Raw genomic sequence first — 26,315 nt, 5'->3', positions numbered from 1 at the left:
CCATAGTTTACCCAATAAGTTTCAACAACAAAAGTATAAACTGACAAATTTAGTGTGAGGTTATTTTAAAGGCATTTATGAATGACTTAATATTTGTAATTTCTTAAAATATTTCCCTGGTACATAAATAATTCCTATTTGTGCCTTGTTACCAGCATATCAACGTTTCCCACACGCTCGCTAAGTGCAAGGAAAAAAAAAAAAAAATAATCCAGGTTTGAGCTCTTAACTTAAGTAAAAGACTTCTGTGAAAATAGTGAAAGTGTTTTAATAACTATATCGATTCCTTCCAAAGGAATAATCTTGTTCCTGTAAACAGTTACAAACAGCATTCATGTCTAGTGACCATGCAGAAACAGACAGATCAACGCTTGGAAGCTTTTATCAGACTCCTGTAGCAAACAGCATGCACTCTAATCTTACCTCTCCCGTCCCTAATTCATGCACATTAAGAGAGGCCGCGGGGATCAGTTATAAAACTAGAACTTTGCTATCTTTTTATTGCTTAATATTTACAAAAGAAAAACAAAAAACTTGTGCAGGCCATATAGCAAGAATATAACAAATGAAATCAAATTATTTACCAAGACACAATTAGGTGTAGAAAATATCTACAAATTCAGGAAGATTTAAACCATTTTATATAACAATTCAGCCTGAGAAGTCATATTTTTTTGTGTATTTTTTTGTTTTGTTTAGGCAAATCTAACCCTTTCAGTGCCAGACTAAATGGCTTGCAGCGACAAAATAACCCACATTGTGCATCTTTTGGTGTGACGGAGCCAGAGGCAGAACAGCTAATAAATTTTCTTCCTCTTAAAATAGGAGTCGCTGTAGCTCTCCCCAGAGGACTGCGGATATTGCTCTGAGTAACCCCCAGCGGTCTCGGAGGCAGAGACAATGTAGGCTCTCTTATCAGTGCTGGTCACCTGCAACACAAAGGGGAGAGATGGTTTCTTTACTTCATGTAAATATTCAAAAGATGTCAGAAAGCAGAGCAGCTATTTTCATATTTCTAGATGGACAACAACAGTCATTATTTGCATGTTCAAATGTTCTCAAATATTTTCACTTTATACGATTGTCTCTTGTAAGTAAACTGACTCACTCTAGACAAAGCCTCTAAACAAAGCCCACAGCCTGTCAATCAAATGCAGAAAATGTCATCATTGAAATAAAATAAATAAAAAAATCATGAGATTCACAAATATCTTTTACTGCCTGGAATGAAAGTATTAAAAAGTGAGTAACTTAATGCAATAATTTAAAAGAAACAGATAATTATTAATAGGTTTCCACAACATAAAAACAAAATGGTCTAAGATCCACAAAATCCAGAAGTTTTTGTTTTTTTGGGAAAACACTCTTCCAGTGTGACTGATTTCCCTGGCGTTTATCATCATCAACATTTATTTATATAGCGCCAAATTCCGTAGCGCTTTAAAATTGGGAACAAACATTAATAAGACAATACTGGGTAATACAGACAGACAGAGAGGTAAGAGAACCCTGCTCGCAAGCTTACAATCTATGGGACAATGGGAGTTCGAAACACAAGGACATGTGCTATATCATATTGCACATTGGACCAGCTAGAATGCAAAGGTAAAAAGTATTGAGTGGGCTGTGTAGAGTTTTCTAATAGGGTAACCTAGGAGATTAAGATGCTGGTTGAGGAATATTATAAGCTTGTCTGAAGCGGTGGGTTTTCAGAGAACGCTTGTAGACCAGAGGAGAGTCTTATTGTGATTGTGCGAGGGAGGGAATTCCACGAAGTGGGTGCAGCCCGAAAAAAGTCCTGTAACCGAGAACGGGAGGATGTGATGTGAGTGGAAGAGAGGCGCAGATCTTGTGCAGAACGGGGGTGTTGAGTTGCGAGATATTTTGAGACAAGTGAGGAGATGTATGTCGGTGCAATTTTGTTGACGGCCTTGCATGTTAGTAAATAATTTTTATATTGGATTTTTTGAAATACAGGCAGCCAATGTAGAGACTGACAGAGTGGCTCAGCAGAGGAATAACAGTTTGTAAGGAAAATCAATCTAGCCGCTGCGTGCAAAATAGATTGTAGGGGTTCAAGTCTGACTTTGGGAAGACCAGTAAGGAGGAAATTGCAATAGTCGATGCGGGAGATGATGAGTGCAGGAATTAATGTTTTTGCGGTGTCTTGTGTGAGATATGTGTGTATTCTGGAAATGTTCTTTATATCTAAATCATGTTACATACATCTAGAGTCGATGTGGGGAATAAACGACAGTTGTGAGTCAAGGATTACACCTAGGCAGCGAGCTTGCGGGGTGGGATTTATGGTCATGTTAACAGAAATAGAAATGTCAGGCAGGAAGCTTCTGTTTTTGGGTGGGAATATTATTAATTCAGTTTTTGAAAGATTGAGTTTGAGTTGGCGAGAAGACATCCAAGATGAAATGGCAGAAAGACAGGAGAGGATAGATAGATTTGTGTATCATCCGCATAGAGATGATACTGAAATCCAAAAGGAGCTTATTAGTTTTCCTAAAGAAGTGGTGTAGATAGAGAATAGCAGAGGACCTAGAATTGATCAAACTGATAAAGGAAGCGGAGCAGAGGGGGATCCAGAGAAATGTTTTCAGTTGACCGGACAAGGAGTTCGCCTACCTTTTCTGCAGACGCTGCGATTCCCGCCTGGTACGATCCTTGTGCGTTGGCATAGTAGGTGGGAGGGGCCTGGATATACGCGCTGTAGTCTCCGTAACCCAGAGTGGAAGACGACTAGAGACAAAAAAACTGATTATAGGACAGATCGATGTAGAACAGCTGAGAAACAAATGGTAACTGCTCTACCTGATAGTAGTTATCCTCCCCTTCCACTGCTGCCCGCTGTGAGTCTGCCGCCTGCTGCTCCTAAAGTAGGAACAGATACATAGATCCAGGATCTGGCCCTTGTCCTCCCACTATCTAACCACAAGATGTCTATGTATGTGGAGGTGTCCGTTCTACAGCTCAGACCCACAATGGAGGCTGCGTTACATGAATTACATCGGGACGACTGCTCACCTGACCGCTGTCCGTCTGGGCTTCCACCTGGGCGCTTCCGTACGAGGAGTATTGTTCATACCACTGCTGAAGGGCCTCCTGTAATACAAGAGTATCAGCGAGTGCCACCGGGGCTTCCACACTCAATCACACAGGGGCAAGCAGCTACCTGAGAGTAATCCCCGTAGTGCTGGCTGTAGGTGAAGTAGTTGTCTAGTCCGGGCTGTGTTGCGGAGTCCTGAGATAGTAAACCATCCATCGCATGTGACTGGAGGATCGGTGCGGCCAATCCTAAATAACACAGTATAATCACAGTATAATCCTGTAGGTTTGCTCTGCAGAATATCACAAATACACAATAGAGGAAAGGTTCTGTGTTACCTGTGAGGGAGTTACCAGGGAGCACGCTGGCCAGGTTCAGGTACGGGTTAGTGCTGAGCCGGAAGTCTCTCGGAGGCTCCCCCAGAAGCGACATCTGGCTGTTGGCCTTGTTCTACAAGATAAAAGTACGGCGGTTACATAGAAACCATGAGCTGTAACTTGTCTCTATACCAAACCCATAACTTCCCTTGCTAGGGACAAACATCTCATAGAACCCAATATTAGAGAGCAGCGATCAGACGCCACACAATAGAGTTGTAGAACCACAGTCCTGCATTAAAGGAGAGGAAGGTAATGTGTAGCTCTCCTGCTGTTGAGGAACTACAAGTCCAAGCAGGGCTTCCACAACATCCTAAGTGCCAGATGCTCCCTAAGCCTGGAGTACAATAGTTTTTTTTTTTATTTCAGTGAGAAGATTCATTAAAGGGGCGTATTCAATTGTTCGCGTTAACGCTAACAAACGAGCGCTCGAAAAATCTTAGCGTTAATACGGTAATTACTCGCGGAATTTCAGCTCGCTGCTCCCTGAGCTGCGAGCTGAAATTCCGCGAGTAAACTACCGTATTAACGCTTTTCGCGCAAAATATTACCGTATAAACGGTAATATTTTTCGAGTGCTCGTTTTTCAGCGTTAACGCTCACAATTGAATTCTTGGAAGTGCGATTTACAATTCGGCCACCAGGTGGCACTGGCCCATTCTAGTTAATTACAACTGATTTAATGAACTTTATTCATTAGCTGATATATGACAGGTCCCATAAACAAATGAATTAATACTGTATCTCCATAAGGTTTATTGAATAACAACAGTATATTATGAAGCCGTCAGTTTGAGAGCAAGTGAAACAAATGAGTGAATTGAACAAGGTTTTAGAAGCCCTTTAAACTGTGAATAGACCACAAGTGATCGGCTCTGTCTAAGATTTAAATATTTCAACATTAAAGTTATTTTATATTTGACACTACAAAGCGGCGTCTTGATTCTCACCACGTGCAGAGCGTCCGTGTTACTGGGCTGACTCTGGGCCGAGTTCTGTCCTGGCAGCAGAGATCCGTCAGATGCCCCTGATGCCGACTGCTTGTCTTGTGCCAATCTGCACAGCGCAGAGCTCAGGTGCTGATTGTGGTAATACGGCAGCATGTCTGGGGGAGGAAGCAAAACGTTGGTGATGAAGTGTCATTTGTCAGCACCCGGACAGGCTGCCGGCACATGGGCTCGGTGACCCGACCCCTTGTGGGGTATATGAAGCAATCACCCAAATCTATTATGTCCCAAAATTCATTTTTTTAAAGCTAAGAGCTGCTTGTATTCTAAATAAAGAACTTATAACATCATCGCTGCGGCCACACCAGACTTTCCAGTTATACAACCTCGACTCAGACAATATATATTATGTAAGAGCTACTTAGTATGTGGACTATTAAGTCCTCACTTCCTCCCACTCACATGACAATACAGCTGCAGGTAGATCTGTTAGAGGGCAGTGACTATAAAGATTAACGCTGGAGGATAATATAAAAGCAAATTACTTTTCAAGTGGAGAATTAGAAAGAATTTATAATACAGACGTCACGGTCGATATTACTGTAAATGTGACAACATGGACGTTGGTTATAAGAAGGGTTTGTAAAAGCACAAACTAAATGCTCAGCGGTTATAGTCCCTTTTATACACAATAAAACAGCCGCACAGATAAGGACAATATACTTGTATATAACACTGCTGTCTGGTGATCAGACCGATGAGCTCGGGTTACGGGATCAATGTGCATTAAACCAGCTCTATCTTCATCCAGTAATCCCAACAACACGGATCATACCTGTGATAACCATAAATCACCACACAAAGCTCAGCGCTGTAACTATTCTACGAGTGTGTAACTCATCCAGTGTCTAATGACGCTCAGTAATGATGTATTTCTCATACTCTGCGCTTCATTTACAGTTAGGAACAAAGCAAAATAAAAGAGCAAATCTGCCCTTGGACAAAGCACATCGCACTATGGGGGATAAACACATTTATTATTCACATCACTTATCCAACATCTCACTACAATGATGGTTACTGACTACACTGTTAGATCATCCGTCAGACAACATGAGCGGCGGATGTGGAGGAGAGAACCGGTCGTAACACCGGGATGAGTCTTTAATCTCCTCCCAGCACCAGCAGTCACTACCCCCTCCCCAACCCCCCCCCCCTCCCATGTAGAACTACGTCCGCTCCTCCCCAGCGCTGGCGGTCACTACCCCTCTCATACATGTAGATCTACGTCCGCTCCTCCCCAGCATCGGCGGTCACTACCCCCCTCATACATGTAGATCTACGTCCGCTCCTCCCCAGCACTGGCGGTCACTACCCCCCCTCATACATGTAGAGCTACGTCCGCTCCTCCCCAGCACTGGCGGTCACTACCCCTCTCATACATGTAGATCTACGTCCGCTCCTCCCCAGCATCGGCGGTCACTACCCCTCTCATACATGTAGATCTACGTCCGCTCCTCCCCAGCACTGGCGGTCACTACCTCCTCATACATGTAGAACTACGTCCGCTCCTCCCCAGCACTGGCGGTCACTACCCCTCTCATACATGTAGATCTACGTCCGCTCCTCCCCAGCATCGGCGGTCACTACCCCCCTCATACATGTAGATCTACGTCCGCTCCTCCCCAGCACTGGCGGTCACTACCCCTCTCATACATGTAGAACTACGTCCGCTCCTCCCCAGCACTGGCGGTCACTACCCCCCTCATACATGTAGATCTACGTCCGCTCCTCCCCAGCACTGGCGGTCACTACCCCCCCTCATACATGTAGAGCTACGTCCGCTCCTCCCCAGCACTGGCGGTCACTACCCCCCTCATACATGTAGAACTACATCCGCTCCTCCCCAGCACTGGCGGTCACTACCCCCCTCATACATGTAGATCTACGTCCGCTCCTCCCCAGCATCGGCGGTCACTACCCCCCTCATACATGTAGATCTACGTCCGCTCCTCCCCAGCACTGGCGGTCACTACCCCTCTCATACATGTAGAACTACATCCGCTCCTCCCCAGCACTGGCGGTCACTACCCCTCTCATACATGTAGATCTACGTCCGCTCCTCCCCAACCCTGGCGGTCACTACCCCCCTCATACATGTAGATCTACGTCCGCTCCTCCGCAGCACTGGCGGTCACTACCCCTCTCATACATGTAGAACTACATCCGCTCCTCCCCAGCATCGGCGGTCACTACCCCCCTCATACATGTAGAACTACATCCGCTCCTCCCCAGCACTGGCGGTCACTACCCCCCCTCATACATGTAGATCTACGTCCGCTCCTCCCCAGCATCGGCGGTCACTACCTCCACATACATGTAGAACTACGTCCGCTCCTCCCCAGCGCTGGCGGTCACTACCCCTCTCATACATGTAGAACTACGTCCGCTCCTCCCCAGCGCTGGCGGTCACTACCCCTCTCATACATGTAGATCTACGTCCGCTCCTCCCCAGCATCGGCGGTCACTACCCCCCTCATACATGTAGAACTACATCCGCTCCTCCCCAGCACTGGCGGTCACTACCCCCCCTCATACATGTAGATCTACGTCCGCTCCTCCCCAGCATCGGCGGTCACTACCTCCACATACATGTAGAACTACGTCCGCTCCTCCCCAGCGCTGGCGGTCACTACCCCTCTCATACATGTAGAACTACGTCCGCTCCTCCCCAGCATCGGCGGTCACTACCCCCCTCATACATGTAGAACTACATCCGCTCCTCCCCAGCACTGGCGGTCACTACCCCCCCCTCATACATGTAGATCTACGTCCGCTCCTCCCCAGCATCGGCGGTCACTACCTCCACATACATGTAGAACTACGTCCGCTCCTCCCCAGCGCTGGCGGTCACTACCCCTCTCATACATGTAGAACTACGTCCGCTCCTCCCCAGCGCTGGCGGTCACTACCCCTCTCATACATGTAGATCTACGTCCGCTCCTCCCCAGCACTGGCGGTCACTACCTCCTCATACATGTAGATCTACGTCCGCTCCTCCCCAGCGCTGGCGGTCACTACCTCCTCATACATGTAGAACTACATCCGCTCCTCCCCAGCACTGGCGGTCACTACCCCCCCTCATACATGTAGATCTACGTCCGCTCCTCCCCAGCATCGGCGGTCACTACCTCCACATACATGTAGAACTACGTCCGCTCCTCCCCAGCGCTGGCGGTCACTACCCCTCTCATACATGTAGAACTACGTCCGCTCCTCCCCAGCATCGGCGGTCACTACCCCCCTCATACATGTAGAACTACATCCGCTCCTCCCCAGCACTGGCGGTCACTACCCCCCCTCATACATGTAGATCTACGTCCGCTCCTCCCCAGCATCGGCGGTCACTACCTCCACATACATGTAGAACTACGTCCGCTCCTCCCCAGCGCTGGCGGTCACTACCCCTCTCATACATGTAGAACTACGTCCGCTCCTCCCCAGCGCTGGCGGTCACTACCCCTCTCATACATGTAGATCTACGTCCGCTCCTCCCCAGCACTGGCGGTCACTACCTCCTCATACATGTAGATCTACGTCCGCTCCTCCCCAGCGCTGGCGGTCACTACCTCCTCATACATGTAGAACTACGTCCGCTCCTCCCCAGCGCTGGCGGTCACTACCCCTCTCATACATGTAGATCTACGTCCGCTCCTCCCCAGCATCGGCGGTCACTACCCCTCTCATACATGTAGAACTACGTCCGCTCCTCCCCAGCATCGGCGGTCACTACCCCTCTCATACATGTAGAACTACGTCCGCTCCTCCCCAGCGCTGGCGGTCACTACCTCCACATACATGTAGAACTACGTCCGCTCCTCCCCAGCATCGGCGGTCACTACCCCTCTCATACATGTAGAACTACGTCCGCTCCTCCGCAGCGCTGGCAGTCACTACCCCCCTCATACATGTAGATCTACGTCCGCTCCTCCCCAGCATCGGCGGTCACTACCCCCCTCATACATGTAGAACTACGTCCGCTCCTCCCCAGCATCGGCGGTCACTACCCCTCTCATACATGTAGAACTACGTCCGCTCCTCCCCAGCATCGGCGGTCACTACCCCTCTCATACATGTAGAACTACGTCCGCTCCTCCTCAGCATCGGCGGTCACTACCCCCCTCATACATGTAGAACTACGTCCGCTCCTCCGCAGCGCTGGCGGTCACTACCCTCCCTCATACATGTAGATCTACGTCCGCTCCTCCCCAGCATCGGCGGTCACTACCCCCCTCATACATGTAGATCTACGTCCGCTCCTCCCCAGCATCGGCGGTCACTACCCCCCTCATACATGTAGAACTACGTCCGCTCCTCCCCAGCATCGGCGGTCACTACCCCCCCTCATACATGCAGAACTACATCCGCTCCTCCCCAGCGCTGGCGGTCACTACCCCCCTCATACATGTAGATCTACGTCCGCTCCTCCCCAGCATCGGCGGTCACTACCCCCCTCATACATGTAGATCTACGTCCGCTCCTCCCCAGCATCGGCGGTCACTACCCCCCTCATACATGTAGAACTACGTCCGCTCCTCCCCAGCATCGGCGGTCACTACCCCCCTCATACATGTAGATCTACGTCCGCTCCTCCCCAGCATCGGCGGTCACTACCCCCCTCATACATGTAGAACTACGTCCGCTCCTCCCCAGCATCGGTGGTCACTACCCCCCTCATACATGTAGAACTATCTCTGACCATACACTACAAGAACCAGTATTACTTTTCTGCATCTCTCTCTGCGAGGCCTCCACTGATGCCGTCTGTGCCGTCCCCATTGCGGTCTGGAGAATGGAGACCGGGGCTTCTCCCAGCAGGCCGGGTTTCTACCACCAAGGAAAACACGTTTAGGGTGTGTGATAACTGCCTTAGAGGGAGACACGTATGACACATGCACATATATGTACTTACGCTGTTGTTGGACTGCACATTCTTCAGCTGTAGCAGCTGTTGTTGCGCCATCTGCAGGTGAGGATAGTTCTGGAGGAGGATGTTACCAGCAAGACTGGGTTTCTGCGAAAAGACACCAGATATCAGCAATGTGATCGTCCAGAACAGCAACATAGGAATATAGACGCCAGGAAAAGGGTTTCCACATCCAGAAACCTTGTGTCAGTCACTTAATTCCCCCCGTGTCAGGAAACTACACACTCATAAATAGGACACGTTTTATTGTCAACGCAGAATACTCTGGGTGCCGAGCTCAGTTACTCTCAGTGATCCACTGTCTGCCGGGAACAGAGGAGAGGGACACGAGGCACTGAATGAGGGGCATGTCAGCAACCAGATTAATAGCTGCCCACACGTACATAATTAAAATTGCATATATTATAAAAACCCTTCAATGATAGAACTTTGGTGACGCTTTAGCTAGTCTGCTCCAGGTGTCGTCGTTACTGGTCTCTCCTGTTGTAGTAGGAATAGTAACCCCAAGTTTACCAAAAGGCTCATGAATCGCAGTACGGAGATAAACGCAGCTTATTGAAGCCCCCGGACAGGTTATTACAGAGAAGATAAGGTGATATTACCTGGTGGAGCTTGTTGAGCTGTAAGAGCGCTTGGCTGACAGTTGGGTTGACATAATGAGTCCGACCAGCAGAACCTGCAACACAACAAGAGGTAAGAACGCAGTCGGCGAAACCTGGAACCAACGGGCTCCAAGAACACAACGTTGGTAATGAGATCTCACCGTGTTTTCCTGACCTTCCGCGGTTCTGCGGCTGCAGGAGCATCTGTAGCATCGCCGGGTTGCTGAGACTCTGCATGATCTGAGCGGTGTTGGGCTCTGGCAGTAATCCCTTCCGGTTATTCTGCAGCTAGACACAGAGACACGGACGGTATTACTGAGGCGCAGCGGCAGAGCCTCTGCGCATTAAGCACATTTAGTTTTATTGCAGCCATAGCAAATAACTGCTAGCCTATAGCACAATGTACAACATGAACCAGGATTTCCAACAAACTAACGTTTATCCCATTTAAATGAAACTGATCACAAAACCAAGACCGGCTACTTCCTGTAGCTGGGTTACAGGAGGAGGAGCCACGATTCCTCCCAGTGATGAAGGAAGAGATCTTAGTCTGCACTGACATAGCTAGTTATAAAATGTTGCTAACTGAATGCTGCCATGTTTTTGTGAAAGTCTTTCCTACAACCCACTGACTTGCATCAGAGGCATGTCGGCCATTAAGCAGCAGAAACTGTATAACAGATAAGTCTGAGTAACATGATCTGTTATCACAGATATTTATTGATGTCTCACGTAGTAAATATATAAGATTCCAGGTTCTTTGTGCTGGACAGACTCTCCCCGGATCGTGGACTATGTGTAATGATTAAAGAGCTGGAACAAATCCTTCTTGAAGGAGTTATGGGAAATGATGATGAAATGACGACAATTGTACATAAATAAAGAGTATATCTATACATATAATTACCAAGGAAGGGTAAGGTACAAGGGAAACAACTTATGTTCTGGGAACAGTACGATTTCACACCCTACAATCAGGACGACCAATCTGATTGTTGTATAATCTGTCCAATCAACTAGTGTTCACTGACCAGAATTCATGGGGCTCCGTATGGGCCAATTGCGCAACTACCTGATCTGCGTAATTTCCTTGTGGCCAGATCTAATTGTACGCTGATTGGCATAAACAACCTGTTTGTAGTAAATGGGACAGATTCAATCTGTCTTATTTTGGGCAAGAGAGGATTGTCCAGTAAAATACTACATACAGCTCATCTCCTCTGCATCTTATACACCACCTGACGTTTACTCACCGAAATATAGTTAGTAAAACAGAAGCCGCGGCATTAACCCCAGCGTGTTACTTACCATCCCCTGTGCTGCAATGAGTGCGGCCAACACGCTCCGTCCTGGGGATCCTGGGGCACAGAAGGAGACCTGGAGTTTGCTTCCTTCCACGGTCACCCCCTCTGCAGCGTCCCTCACCTCCTCCGCCTGCTCGGCCGTTTCATACTCAACCACCGCAAAGCCGCCAAAATAGCCGCTTTCTTCCTCCGCCAGCTGGAATCAGAGGTCACAACACAGTATTATAAGGAAAATCCATTATGGTACAAGACATTTCAAGGCCATGTTTTACAGGTGGCCTGAGGGCCGAGCAGATCATCATTTCCAGCGTCTCTGGGGCCCGTGATCACGACTGGATAATGACTACAAACAGTCCTATATTAATCATATTCTGACATTTTCCAACTTGCCCTATAATAACTACCAGCAGCTATTTATAAACGCTGACATATTATGCAGCGCTGATCATTAAGGGGGATCAGGAAAAATTCTGTACAAGGACAAGAGACAGAAGGTGTCATCACTATGATCCGGCATTACAGACGTTGTGCGGCCGACTGTCCGAAATACAGTAACGTACTAAGCAGAAGAGTCGCAACAAATTCAACCAATACACATGAGAATGAATCTTACAATCTACCAGGAAGTGTGACAAGATCACAAGTGCATTAATAGGGCGACTGTACCGGACTACAGAGCGGCTATCCTGGGTGTACACAGGGGGAACAAAGATCCCGTCACAGCTACAAAATCAGAACTTGTGTCACTTGGGCATTTAGGGAAAACTTGAACCTCGGATAGTGAGCAGAACCTCAACCTCACACTACGTTTATTTTGTATTACAGATCAATAACAGAGCTTCACCTCTAGGTAAAGAGAACCATAAATTCATATTTATTGGGTTATAAAATGACAGGAACACGACTCTACAACTGTTCTTGTCAAAGGTCAGTCTAAACTATGTATGTATAGTGTAACAGCGGGAAATAGAATATATATAATATGCTGTTTCTTGGCTTGATCCGTGAGCGAGGGGACAATTTTTCCTGGACCTCAAAAGAGATGTCTCCCAAAAAAATTGTAAGGAATATCAGACATTCCCCTAGTCCCCCTTCCACAAAAAATAATAATTTGTGGGACCCACAAGCATCTCTGCAAGTGAAGCACCACTAAAATTAAGATATAAATTGCTTTGTACCTTAACCAATATATGTAAAAGTAATGCCGTGGAATATTAAATCTAACATATACATGTGATCCCAGGGAAAGGATTTTTCCTGTGTGTAAACAAGTATCTGCGCGTTTCACATTATATGACATTACAATGAGCCTCTCGAAGCCTAAAATGGGGAAATTAGCAATGCCCTAAGAGTAAGCATGGTGCCCCAAGAGTAAGCATGGTGCCCCAAGAGTAAGCATGGTGCCCCAAGAGTAAGCATGGTGCCCCAAGAGTAAGCATGGTGCCCCAAGAGTAAGCATGGTGCCCCAAGAGTAAGCATGGTGCCCCAAGAGTAAGCATGGTGCCCCAAGAGTAAGCATGGTGCCCCAAGAGTAAGCATGGTGCCCCAAGAGTAAGCATGGTGCCCCAAGAGTAAGCATGGTGCCCCAAGAGTAAGCATGGTGCCCCAAGAGTAAGCATGGTGCCCCAAGAGTAAGCATGGTGCCCCAAGAGTAAGCATGGTGCCCCAAGAGTAAGCATGGTGCCCCAAGAGTAAGCATGGTGCCCCAAGAGTAAGCATGGTGCCCCAAGAGTAAGCATGGTGCCCCAAGAGTAAGCATGGTGCCCCAAGAGTAAGCATGGTGCCCCAAGAGTAAGCATGGTGCCCCAAGAGTAAGCATGGTGCCCCAAGAGTAAGCATGGTGCCCCAAGAGTAAGCATGGTGCCCCAAGAGTAAGCATGGTGCCCCAAGAGTAAGCATGGTGCCCCAAGAGTAAGCATGGTGCCCCAAGAGTAAGCATGGTGCCCCAAGAGTAAGCATGGTGCCCCAAGAGTAAGCATGGTGCCCCAAGAGTAAGCATGGTGCCCCAAGAGTAAGCATGGTGCCCCAAGAGTAAGCATGGTGCCCCAAGAGTAAGCATGGTGCCCCAAGAGTAAGCATGGTGCCCCAAGAGTAAGCATGGTGCCCCAAGAGTAAGCATGGTGCCCCAAGAGTAAATATGTCGTTAGATATTGTGAATTATATTGTGGTATAGGAACGGTTATGTTTGTAAAAGGTGACTTTATATTGGATCAATAAATATAGAACGTTTAACGGTCCTCTAAACCATTGATTTAGGGTCTATTTGCCCCACTCACCTGCTCAGTGCAGTGAGATTTGCTTCTCTCAAACAATGTTATGCTGGGAAGTCTTTAAGGAAAGCGCTGTTTCATTGGAGCAGTCAAATTAATAGAAATATTCGGATAATTGAGGTTCTGTGCTTAGAATGTCAGATTTATACAGCTCACATGGAACTACAAGTCCCAGCATATAGCTCCGTGTCAGCTGGTTTACCTGTAGTGCATATTGTGGTATATACAACATACTGGGATAGCGCAGATTACTATTATTTTGAAGCAGTGCTGAGTGTTTCTAAATGTATTTTCAGACTAATAAATGATCTCAGTCTGTAGCAGATTATTTACAGAGAGGTTTATCTATAGACCGTACAACGCACCTCAATATTACCATCTCCATGAAACATTCTCAATCATTGACACAGTTCATATTGTACACAGTCCTATGGATACAAACATAACACCCACTTCCCTAGTACAGACTAACGCTTCGGTGGACAACTTCTCCTGTGATCCCCCCATAGTTTGGGCCATGTGCTAGGGAATGACCTTCCTCAAAACCCCAATCTTCCAGTTTTTTCTCGGTTTGGTTCTGAAGAATTATTTAGGACTTTTTTTGGCAATATCTATTTAGGCATAAAACACTTTCCAACACTAATGCAGAGGTCCACAGATCCTGCACGTTGCTCATGGCTTGTAACGCAAAGGATTTGCCGGGTCCGTAGACCTGTGATTCCATGTGGCTCTCCCGCCTCTGTAATGTGCTATATTGCATTGAACCCTAGCCCCATATAGCACATTACAGTGAATAAAAGGAAGGGCAGCAACATGGTAATGACGGTCTGCAGACCCAACAAATCCATTATCATGCAGGTTGGAAGCGGGATGATCAGCACCGTGCAGTGTCAGCAGGTCAACCCCTTTAAATTGTATTACATGTCACACTCCCTGTAATGTCATGTTTAGGTCTAGCGTCACTATTGCATTATTATTTTTACCATTGGTAATCAGCCAGGAAGCTCGGCCGACGATATAGCGCAGCTAATATAAGAGAAGGTGAAACTGAAGCCTGATCTCCTACCTGGCAGAATAAGGGTTTGTGCAGAGAGGAAAATATCTGAGTCAGTTCTTCGCTATTGCTGTAGTCCTTGGGAATCTTGTCAACGCACAGGCACTTTGAATGGATAAATTCAGCCGTCAGCTGATTGACGTCTATCCACTGGGCAAAAAGGGTAAATTCCTCCAGCTGTTTGCCCAGCAGTTCCAGGCGGGCCTTGGAGGCAGAGTCCTTCTTCATATACTCCACAAATCCATAGCCCTTAGAGTGTCCGCTGAGCTCGCTGTACACCAGGAGACAGCGCTCAATGTTCCCGTATGTCCGAACCAATTCCTCGAACTCCTGGATGCTGAACAAGGGAGGCAGGTTGGTAACGCAGAGCAGAGCGTCTGTCGGCTGCAACTGGATGGAAATCTCCCTGTCCCGAAGTTGGTGCATATGGTATTTGTAAATAGCATCTTGTGCCTGTTCTCCGTTGGACAAAGTGATGAAGGCTGGAATGAGAGGACGAACAGATGTGTATTACAAACCAAAATACATGTTCCAAGGCTTCCCAGAAAGAATCACCTGACATTATATCTCCACCCATGAGATTTATACAGCTTACCACAATGACATATACACTAAAACCACAAGGAACCGAGCACATATTTTTACACTGATTTTCTCCCATCATGGAACCAAAATGGAGTTGTTTGGGAATTCCTATCACTGATCAACACAAAATACTCTGTAAGGCCAAATAAAAGAAATCTTAAATTACAAATAACAAACAGGCAATAAGAGTACGTAAATTTCCACAGCTTTTTGCAGATACTTCTAAAAACATCTTGGAGCATCAGTTGTTCGCACAGGTCACATAAATGATTGAAGTCCACCTCTCTACAATTAAAGTAAACCCGTCTATCAGAGATCCCGCACTGGGTTACTGCATCTTCAAACAAGAGCTTCATCATGAAGACCAAGGAACATTGCAAATATGAGAAAACATTACTGAAAAAAGTGCACGTGTGGTCAGCTTAACTAGGTTCTTCTGAAATGATATAGGAAATGTGCCCTTTATCAAATCTATTAATTGCATGTACTTGAACACACATTCAATCACAAATGCAGCCGATGGAGAATGCAAAATTGGTGTATAATATATAAATATATATATATATATATATATATATCTCTCTAGACTAGGAAATGATCTGGTATTACACATCCATAATATATTTGATTTCACTGGAGAAGGTTGATCATATTTTACTCTGTATCTGAACAGACAATATGACAGCGAGGGTCTAATAAATATTTTATTCGCCAATAGCCGCCAGTGGCAATTCCACATTATTCTGCAGAATCCAGCTCCCGGGAGGTCAGGTAATGAGAAGTGTTATGTTACTGCCTCTCCAGCAGATTCTTACTGGAAGCCATCTCTGGGACCACTTCCTTATACTAAGCAATTATCCAGCAGAGGAGCACAGTATTCCAACTGCAGCATGAGGAAAGCAGTATAATATTATATTACACCATAAAAAACAAAACACGGACAGCTTACAGGTAACGACTTTAATCCACACACAGTAAATGTTTTTATGTCCATATGTGTCACTAAATATCTATAGGAAATCCCAATTGTAAAGCGCTACGGAATTTGCTGGCGCTATATAAATGTTGATGATGATGATAGGAAATACAAATGAAAGAACATTCAGAGATTATTAACAGATTAAATCTCAATATGTATCTATACGTGCTACAAAGGGCGATACCGCAAATGGAGTTTTAGAAACCAGCGACTTATTTCCGAACCATAAAAAAAAATAAAAAAAAAGCGCAGAAGCGATGTACATACGCGACGGCCATGTGAGCAAATCTCTGCACACCGCCACCGGATCTTAACAATCCTGCCCTTTTTCTTGTATCATTATCATCATTTATATTTATATTAGATTACAGTCTAAATTCCCTAATATACACACACACAGACAGAGACAGACAGACTAGGGTCTATTTTGATAGCAGCCAATTAACCTACTAGTATGTTTTTGGAGTGTGGGAGGAAACTGGAGCACCCGGAGGAAACCCACGCAAACACGTGGAGAACATACAAACTCCACACAGATAAGGCCGTGGTCAGGAATCGAACTCATGACCCCAGTGCTGTGAGGCAGAAGTGCTAACCACTGAGCCACCGTGCTGTATGCAATACAAAAGAAACCCCCACACAGAATTTAGACACATTTTAATTAACAGAACGCTTCTGGCGGACACGGGAAGACCAGCATCCTGCTGTGCGCTACAGCTTGTGAGAAGGAAACTTACCGGTCTTTTTATTTTTATCCACGTAGCAATACTTGATCTCGTAGTTCTTTAATAAGTCATGGATATCCTAGGAGAGGGAAACAAACAAAGTGTGTTAAACAGGAGTGAAAACAAGGCTCCATCTGTGACAGAGAACAGACTCTGCCGCTGAACATATGGACGGAGATTGGTGTTTACTTAAGGAACTGCTGCCGTCCTGTATTTATAGACACAAAAATTTTACAAATACTTTCCCCGGCTCAAGTGCTGGGACTAAAGCATAAAATAGCTTTAATAGAGACGTCTCCCTTTTACTTCATTATGAGAGATGCTCGGCCTTCTCAGGAAGTCATTGATTTTCATTTATTATGGTTTATTTACATAGTGCCAATCATTACACAGCGAAGTACAGAGCATATGCACTCATTTACATCAGTCCCTGTCCCATTGGAGCTTACAGTCTAATGGCAGGAACCGGGTCCCTCTGAGCACCAGCGCATAGCGTTTAAAGTGAATGTTATATGGAATTCGTAAGCAATAACGGCTTCCACATTCAGAGGCCGGCGCTGAGACCAGATGGGGTATCCTCGGCTGTGTGGAGAATCTATAGTCAGACCTCCGCTAATACTATTAGAACCAGAGCACTCTAGATCTAACAGCAAGTTACATTTACGCTGTGTCTAGTAGTATTAGTGTGTAGATAGAGACTTGCTTCAATATAGGATACACAACACGCATCCCCAGACCCATCATCCTATAGGTTCCAATTCTAGTACTGCAACAACAGTTTCTCCTCTTGTTGTGAATTCCATATTGAATACAGTAGTTTATGTTTTGTAATGTAAAAAGTTACAAACACTCAACATACCACACACAGGACTGAATAGTTTTGCTCAGAGTAAATAAATTACTTATTTTTTCCCCCCAAGTTGACATTTTTCGTCCCAGATGTGGTTTTTCCCTGAGGAACGTCTGCCGCGTTTGGACAGTTCCCACAAACCACCGTGGCTGATTACAAATAGTCGTTTGCAATCTTTTTCTCCTTATTTCACTGGAAGTTTAGGGCGATTTTACACTAGTCCCATGAAGAACGAAAAATGGAGGTTTGACTGTAACACCTTAGCTCTTAGGATCTCCAATCTTGTATAAAGTACACGTTTGGCATCACTGCACTTAAGATAACTAGTTGAATACATTTTAAGGTGAATATTTGGGATTGATGTACCGTATTTTCCGCACTATAAGGCGCACCTAAGAGACTTAAATTTTCTCCAAAAACGGCCGTGCGCCTAATAATCCGGTGCGCCTCATGTGTGCACTGGGTTCCCAAAACTGTTAAAATGTTATTGTGCGACTTTGGCAAGCGCTCCGCTTGTTTGACTGTCGGACCATTTCCGGCTGACACAGGGACGTAATACGTACACTACGTACGCTGGTTTGTCTAAGGGCCCCCGAAAATGGCACCAGTGAAGAGACATGCCTACGAGGCACAATTCAAACTACCGGCCATCAGTTACGCGGTTGTAAATGGGAATAGAGCAGCTGCAAAAGAATTCAACATAAATGAATCTATGGTTCGGAAGTGGAGGAAGCAAGAAAATGAACTGGGAAAATGAACTGGGCCAAGTTAAGAAGACGAAACAGAGTTTCCGCGGGAACAAAGCGAGATGGCCAAAGTTAGAAGACAATTTGAGCAATGGATTATTGAACAAAGAACAGCCGGGAGAAGCGTCTCTACAGTCACCATTTGACTGAAGGCAACAACGATAGTACAAGACATGATGATCTAACACTTTCAAGGAGGTCCGTCTTGGTGCGTACGTTTTATGACAAGGCGTCATCTCTCCATCTGCGCAAGGACAACCGTAGCGCAGCAACTGCCAGCGTATTACAAAGTAAAGCTGGCCATCTTCCGCACCTACTGCAGTAACAAGATTACCGACAGAAAGATCCAGCCCAACCACATCACCAACATGGACGAGGTCCTCCTCACTTTTGACATCCCCGTGAACCATACTGTGGAGAAAAAAAGGGGACCAGCACGGTATTGAGACGCACCACGGGGCATGAGATGTCGGCTTTCACGGTTGTTCTTGGTTGCCACGGTAATGGACAGCAACTACCACCTATGGTCATTTTTAAGAGGAAGACGCTGCCAAAAGAAAATTTTCCAGCCGGAGTCATCGTTAAGGCCAATCAAAAGGGCTGGATGGACGAGGAGAAGATGAGAGAGTGGCCGAGAGAGGTGTATGTAAAGAGACCGGATGGTTTTTTCCACGCATCACCGCCCCTGTTGATCTGCGACTCCATGCGCGCCCATCTCACCGCTACTGTGAAAAACCAAGTGAAGCAAATGAATTCGGAGCTTGCCATCATTCCGGGAGGATTAACAAAAGAACTCCAACCTCTGGACATTGGCGTAAACAGGGCGTTCAAAGTGAAGTTGCGAGCGGCGTGGGAGCGATGGATGACAGACGGCGAACGCACCTTTACTAAGACTGGGAGGCAGCGCCGGGCGAGTTACGCCACCATATGTGAATGGATTGTGGACGCCTGGGCTAAGGTATCTGCTTTAATAGTTGTCCGAGCTTTCGCGAAAGCCGCCATCATTGCTGAACAGCCCCCTGACAACGAGACCGACTCCGACAATGATGAGAGGGAACCCGGCATGTTTGATGGTGAATATGCCCAGCTGTTCAATACAGACACAGAAGATGAGGACTTTGATGGATTTGTAGGAGAAGATTGATTAAAAAATAATGTGAGTGTATTGTTAATAAAGTTCAACTCACTCACTGTTTTGCTTCCGTTACCTTTTTTTTTTGTAGACCGTATGTTTTAGCGTGCGCCTTATAATACCGTGCGCCTTATAATACCGTGCGCCTTATAATACCGTGCGCCTTATAATACCGTGCGCCTTATAATACCGTGCGCCTTATAATACCGTGCGCCTTATAATACCGTGCGCCTTATAATACCGTGCGCCTTATAATACCGTGCGCCTTATAATACCGTGCGCCTTATAATACCGTGCGCCTTATAATACCGTGCGCCTTATAATACCGTGCGCCTTATAATACCGTGCGCCTTATAATACCGTGCGCCTTATAATACCGTGCGCCTTATGTATGGGTTAAGTACAGAAAAAGACCCCATAATTGAGACTGCGCCTTATAATCCGGTGCGCCTTATAGTGCGGAAAATACGGTAATTATGTGAACTTATAGGCAAATAAATTAATTCTAATGTGCTACCAAAAACTAAACCCAATCTGTGAGGCCTACTCCAGCTAAAGATGGATTTTCCTCTCTCCCAGGCCCGATATTGTCTTATTTCCCCAGAACAAGCAGTCTACATGACATAAATAAAATATAACACTATGCAGCGGACCGAGAAATCTCCAGTCCAACAAAACACAGACTTCTAACTGCTCCGGATAACAGCACGTTCCACCAGGAACACAAAGCTCGGAGGCAGAAATAGTTTCATGTTCGTCTTTTCCAAAAAAACTTCAGAGTGTAACACAGAGGGGTCACAAAACAGTCTGAGAGATCAGTATTCTCATAGAGGGTATTATCTTTCAATCATGAATTTCAGCTCTTTTTGCATTTAACTGCTAGAATGCAAATCCTGCCTGTCCGTCTGTAACTGCCATGCAAATAGGATGACACCGGATCCCTCCAACACAGCCATCTGGGGCTGGCGAGGACAATTGGGCAATGACAATGTGCGATGCTGGGAAATTAGGTCAGTACCGAGACCCAGATCTGCGTTCAAAGCTACAACAAAAGCTTCAAATGCACCAAATAAATCTACAAAATCACAAATGTCACATCGACTCCACCCCTTCATATCCAGGGGTGATTAATACTATAGAGGACAACTAGAACTATATAGTTTTAGCAGTGGGTGAAACTGAAGGTGCCAAATAAAAAAATTAAAGTATATTGGTCTTAGAAACAAATTTTGTCTGAATCGATGACGATCAGATCTTCTTCCTACCACTTGGCCAGTCTCAAATGGACTGAGAGGTTGTCAAAGCCCCTCCCACTGTGAACTTCCCATTTCCATGGAATATTTGTGCCAGAGGTGCATAGACAACCACTTGGCCTCTTTAAAATAAGCCAAGTGGCAAGCTTAAAACAAAGTATAGAATGAGACAGTTAAAACTCTGCAAGGTAAATATTCCTTTTCAGGGGCCAGCCTAATTTTAAGGCTTTGCAATTAATTAATTTAACTGGGAATAGATTATTGCCTAGTCTACCTATTTGTCTTTGCTTTGATGGATGAGGGCAGCTCAGCGTTTTGTTTGGCAGCATATTGGAAATATTTTTTATTTTATATTACTTTGCATGTTGTAGAGGGAAGAACAGATCCACCCAGGAAAACACACCTTTCCACTACATATTATTCTGTAACTATGGGAAACCCACTGGGTAGTGATATTTGCAGGGAACGGAGACAAACAGCCATTGAGATATAATCTCAGGGCACAGTCACCACTATAGCCCTATCATTACATACAGTTTACACGTGATCTATTAAAGGCTAATTCTGTGTATTCCCAAAACATTTGGGGTTTCCATGCCAGGGATCTCCCACAGTGGGTGAGACCTTACATCTGCCAGTGCTGCAAAGGCTTCCTGTATGCTAACAACCGGGAACCATTCTAACTCAAACTGCGCTCTACCAGTTTCTAACACAGATGCTGATTGGACAAAGACATCAGTCTGTATTAGTAATTGATAATGCGTTGTTTAAACCTACCCTGATCCTGCTTGTTAGAGGGGTCAGGACAAGAACTGCTGTGGTGCTTGGGGTTGCCTCAAACAACCAGGGTCACCAACATGGAACTGCCAAGTCTGCTAGTTGGAGAGATGGTCACTATGCTGAAGCACACGCTATTTAACTTTTCGTAGGTTTACCGTGAAAGGTCAAAGGCAGTGTGTGCAAATAATGTAGGAGACGGATTCAGCAAGTATTCAGGTCATGCAAAACTTGGGGCACACACATTCTTAACCTCTGGATTGGGCTGCCAAATAGGGTGGATGGAGAAATAGTAACAGAAAACCTCTCCAACCACCATCCTCTAACTGAACCGCTGAGGTTCCACATCTGAAATCCACGTTACAGATTTACTGCACCTGTTACACTAACATCAAGAAGACTGAAAGTAAACAGAGGTTAGAGGATAACTGTGGATGGAGCCAATTAGAAATTTCCATGGCAGCCAACCAATCAATTGTAATCCAACTATTCCATAAATCAGCAGTGATAGGCAACCCGATGCACTTCAGGGGCCACATGAGTGGCCCTTCAGCCTTCGGAATGGCCAGCAAGAAGTTCAAACAATTAATTTAATCAAAGAAAGATACATCAGCAAGCATTTTACCCAAGCGTTACAATCTATAACAAACACATCTGACTATAAAGCTGGAAGCAGCTGGGGGAGGGGGGGGGGGGGTGCAGGAGATGGCTCAGAGGGCCACACTACCATAAGAGCAGTTTACCTTGAAAATTCCCCCGACTGTGTCACAGACCGAACAGAGATACTGCTATTTCTTTTTGGTTTTAATATTTATTTTTTGCCAATTACAAATCAGACCTGTGTGCATATAGTCAGAATTCCATTCACACAATTTACACACTTATAGCTTTCTGTTCATTTTCAAACAGAGGACAGTAGTGCACGGCATGCTGACACTTGTGGTTCCACAGCAAAAGGAGGGCCACATTTTTTCCTACCACTGATGTATGTGCACATAGAAGAAACGATTCACACTTGAAAAATATATGCCCGATGCGTGTAGATGGATTAATGTACAGCGGCTATCTGTGCATAGTCCATCTGCTGATGCAAACACATCTGAAAGAAAACCGAATAAGGCGGAATATGGGATCTCTTTGCTGGCAATATTCCCACGACATGCAAAACAAACACCAACACTTTAGAGATTTGGAAGGCTCGAGATATATTGAATGTCCAAGTAAATAAAACTAAGCAAACAGAGCTGGAAACACGCACATATTTCCACTTCAGTCTATTTACTCTATGCCAGTGACCAGAAACAGGGCCCAGTTATAGTAGGACTTATACATTCATCTGCAGGAAGCAGCCACACGTACATAGGTGATACTACTGGACAGCCAACAATATTCATTGTGAGATACAGAGAGGATATATATATATATATAGAATGCAACCTAGCTAAAATGATCTATGGGCAGGACATACTAATGTGATGTATCTTTCTATTTTTTTCAACTAAGTAATTTATTTTTAGAATTGCTGGTCTGTTCGTTTGTTGAACAACTATGGATCCTATAGGGATATAGATCTCTATACATACACACACCATGGTCCACAATGATTGTCATGTTTGTAATCCCCTCAACATGGGATCTAATCACATTACTGCTAACTTTCCTTTACCCAATACACTATGTTCACAGCACCCAGTATGATAGACCCTCACTCTGGGGTGTACATCACTTACTGGACTAAGGCCCTTATTTTCAAGATATAAATCACTTTCCTGTCTCAGAAGAGCACATTATTTACTGCTCTGGTATCACTACCATTGGGGGGAAAGGGGGGCACTTCTATGGTGGTCTGGATCCCACACACTCAGTGAGCTTCTCATTTAATAGTTCGGGATGCTCAGTCAGGGAACCCTCAACCCCCAGGTCCCAGACCCTCAGTCATGGGGGGGACCCCTCACTCACAGGTCCCAGACCCTCAGTCATGGGGGGGGACCCCTCACTCACAGGTCCCGGACCCTCAGTCATGGGGGGGACCCCTCACTCACAGGTCCCGGACCCTCAGTCATGGGGGGGACCCCTCACTCACAGGTCCCGGACCCTCAGTCATGGGGGGGACCCCTCACTCACAGGTCCCGGACCCTCAGTCATGGGGGGGGACCCCTCACTCACAGGTCCCGGACCCTCAGTCATGGGGGGGGACCCCTCACTCCCTGGTCCCGGACCCTCAGTCATGGGGGGGGACCCCTCACTCACAGGTCCCGGACCCTTCACTCCCTGGTCCCGGACCCTCACTCACAGGTCCCGGACCCTTCACTCCCTGGTCCCGGACCCTCAGTCATGGGGGGGACCCCTCACTCCCTGGTCCCGGACCCTCAGTCATGGGGGGGACCCCTCACTCCCTGGTCCCGGACCCTCAGTCATGGGGGGGACCCCTCACTCCCAGGTTCCGGACCCTCACTCCCTTCCTCACTACAGGACCCTCAGTCAGGTAGGACCCCCTCACTCACTCCCAGGTCCCGGACCCTCAGTCAGGTAGGAGTCCTAGGACCCCTCACTCCCAGGTCCCGGACCCTCAGTCAGGTAGGAGTCCTAGGACCCCTCACTCCCAGGTCCCGGACCCTCAGTCAGGTAGGAGTCCTAGGACCCCTCACTCCCTTCCTCACTACAGGACCCTCAGTCAGGTAGGACCCCCTCACTCACTCCCAGGTCCTGGACCCTCAGTCAGGTAGGAGTCCTAGGACCCCTCACTCCCAGGTCCCGGACCCTCAGTCAGGTAGGAGTCCTAGGACCCCTCACTCCCAGGTCCTCACTAGCAGTAAGTACTCAGCTCGGAGCCGCGGCCTAGCCCATCCCCGGCCTCTCCTGCCGACTCTCCCCGCTCACCTGGCTGCTGCAGTCCTGCGGGAGGTTCCTGATCAGGATCTTCCTCCGGTTCCCGAGCTCCCACCTCGTTGTGTGCAGCCTCCGGCTAATCTCGGCCGGGTCCATGTCCGGCAGAGCTCCGGGTCTCTCCTCCCAGTGTCCGGGCTGATCCGACACCTCCGCCGCCGTCTCCGCGTCCGTCTCCGGCCCGACAGCCCCGTGTTCCGGGGAGAGCAGGGGCAGCCCGGGGTCCTGTGCCGCCATTATGTTGCGGCTGCCTCGGTGTGTGAGAGCGGGGAGGGGCCGGAGATAAGACCCTCCCCGGGGCGGCCTCACTGCCACCCGGTCACACTGCAGGGGGAGGGCCGGGGGTCTCCTCACACAGCCGGGGGTCTCCTCACACAGCCGGGGCCGGGGGTCTCCTCACACAGCCGGGGCCGGGGGTCTCCTCACACAGCCGGGGGTCTCCTCACACAGCGGGGCCGGGGGTCTCCTCACACAGCCGGGGCCGGGGGTCTCCTCACAGCGGGGCCTGGGGTCTCCTCACACAGCCCCGGGGGTCTCCTCACATCATCCTGACAGACCCGGTCTGTGACTGAGGGGAATAAGGGGTCTCCTGTGCTGGGGTATTATTACTATATATACTGATATATACTGAATAATGTACATGGTAACAGCCAGATATCCCAATATACAGTTATATCCCTCACTGCTCAGTGACAGCAGCTTTACTGGGACACAATCATATATATATATATATATATATATATATATATATATATATATATATATATATATATATATATATATATATATATTTATATATATATATAATACTCCTCACACAGACTCTGAACTGAATGTAATTTACATTTTACCAAATGTTGTTCTTACAGTGTATGAAAATAAATAATGTACATACAGTTCTTATACATATTATCTGCATGTATTGTATGGAGTTGGTTAGACATGATCTGTACACTGATATATACAGTTATAGTAACATGTCTCCATATCCTGGTCCTGTCTATGTCTGTAATCAGGAGCAACTGACAGTTGCCAACTGTAGACATTAATAACATCCTAATAAATGTTTTCTTTTTTGTCATTAATGACTATATTAGTGACAGGTGACAATCATTGAATAGTTTTATTTGTTTCTGTGAGTTCTTTTTGGATTTTGTATTGCACATGAGCATTGGACGTATCCTGCAGCGTATTGTCTGTCAGAGCAGAGGGACCTATTCATCAACGGACTTATCTTTACATTGGATCCTTGTTGAATACGGACTGCGGTATGCTGGATGGACGCGCGTTTTTTAAAAACCGCACATTACATTAGTTTTGGGGTCCTTGATGAATCAGCCCTGAAATGACCAATGGGCACTTTAGACTCATTGGGGCATATTCAATTCTTGGCGTTATAGCTAAAAATCTCACGGCGCACACACTATTACTGTTATTGCGTTAATAGTGCGCATAAATACGGTTATTACGGTAGTATTCTCGCTGGATTTCAGCTCGCGGATCCCAGAAATCCAGCTTACTATTATTGTAATAACGGTAATAGTTTTAACGCCGCGGGGAATTCAAAGAATTGAATATGCCCCATTTATTGAAGCATAACAGCAATGCTTTCATTACCTTTTCTTTATTTACCTATATTTTACCATAAACATATTTTATAGTGATAAGTAAAAACTGGACTGACTATTGTTACTAATAAACTATGCAGGACACACATCACACCTGTGATTTGAGCATAACACAGTTGAAAACCTCTTTTATGCAATTTCTGAGCCCGTGTCCT

General features: G+C 46.4%; 2 protein-coding genes across 6 annotated transcripts in view; one reads left to right on the top strand and one right to left on the bottom strand.

Annotated features, from left to right (window-relative positions):
• The window catches only part of JAK1 (Janus kinase 1), a 342,069-nt gene that overhangs the window by 67,073 nt on the left and 248,681 nt on the right, over nucleotides 1–26,315 (top strand). The gene's annotated exons all lie outside the window — the stretch shown is intronic.
• RAVER2 (ribonucleoprotein, PTB binding 2) lies at nucleotides 253–24,810 on the bottom strand. 2 transcript variants are annotated; one of them, XM_075181823.1, is made up of 15 exons: nucleotides 24,527–24,810; nucleotides 16,901–16,967; nucleotides 14,612–15,081; nucleotides 11,280–11,471; nucleotides 10,133–10,259; nucleotides 9,972–10,045; nucleotides 9,355–9,456; nucleotides 9,167–9,269; nucleotides 4,386–4,540; nucleotides 3,397–3,508; nucleotides 3,185–3,306; nucleotides 3,037–3,114; nucleotides 2,824–2,883; nucleotides 2,638–2,751; nucleotides 253–929 (listed from the first exon to the last, which is right to left on the bottom strand). In XM_075181823.1, exons 1-15 carry the CDS (start codon nucleotides 24,767–24,769, stop codon nucleotides 798–800), a joined length of 2,151 nt encoding a protein of 716 aa, XP_075037924.1. In that variant the 5' UTR covers nucleotides 24,770–24,810; the 3' UTR covers nucleotides 253–797. The 2 variants fall into 2 exon arrangements, with proteins under 2 accessions (XP_075037924.1, XP_075037925.1); XM_075181824.1 differs by lacking the exon at nucleotides 2,824–2,883.

The sequence above is a fragment of the Mixophyes fleayi genome, chromosome 8 (genome assembly GCF_038048845.1).
Source record: "Mixophyes fleayi isolate aMixFle1 chromosome 8, aMixFle1.hap1, whole genome shotgun sequence".
Lineage (NCBI taxonomy): Eukaryota > Metazoa > Chordata > Amphibia > Anura > Limnodynastidae > Mixophyes > Mixophyes fleayi.
The sequence above is the reverse complement of the archived record's forward strand: the minus strand, read 5'-3'. Positions and strand labels throughout refer to the sequence as shown.

What these genes read in the sequence shown, in the direction of transcription:
- RAVER2 (XM_075181823.1), bottom strand. Translation starts at nt 24,769, where the DNA reads ATGGCGGCACAGGACCCCGGGCTGCCCCTGCTCTCCCCGGAACACGGG. An exon ending in CGCAGGACTGCAGCAGCCAG is followed by an intron (nt 16,968 to 24,526) that starts GTGAGCGGGGAG and finishes TCCCTCTCCTAG; the next exon opens with GATATCCATGACTTATTAAA. An exon ending in GGATAAAAATAAAAAGACCG is followed by an intron (nt 15,082 to 16,900) that starts GTAAGTTTCCTT and finishes CTCTCATTCCAG; the next exon opens with CCTTCATCACTTTGTCCAAC.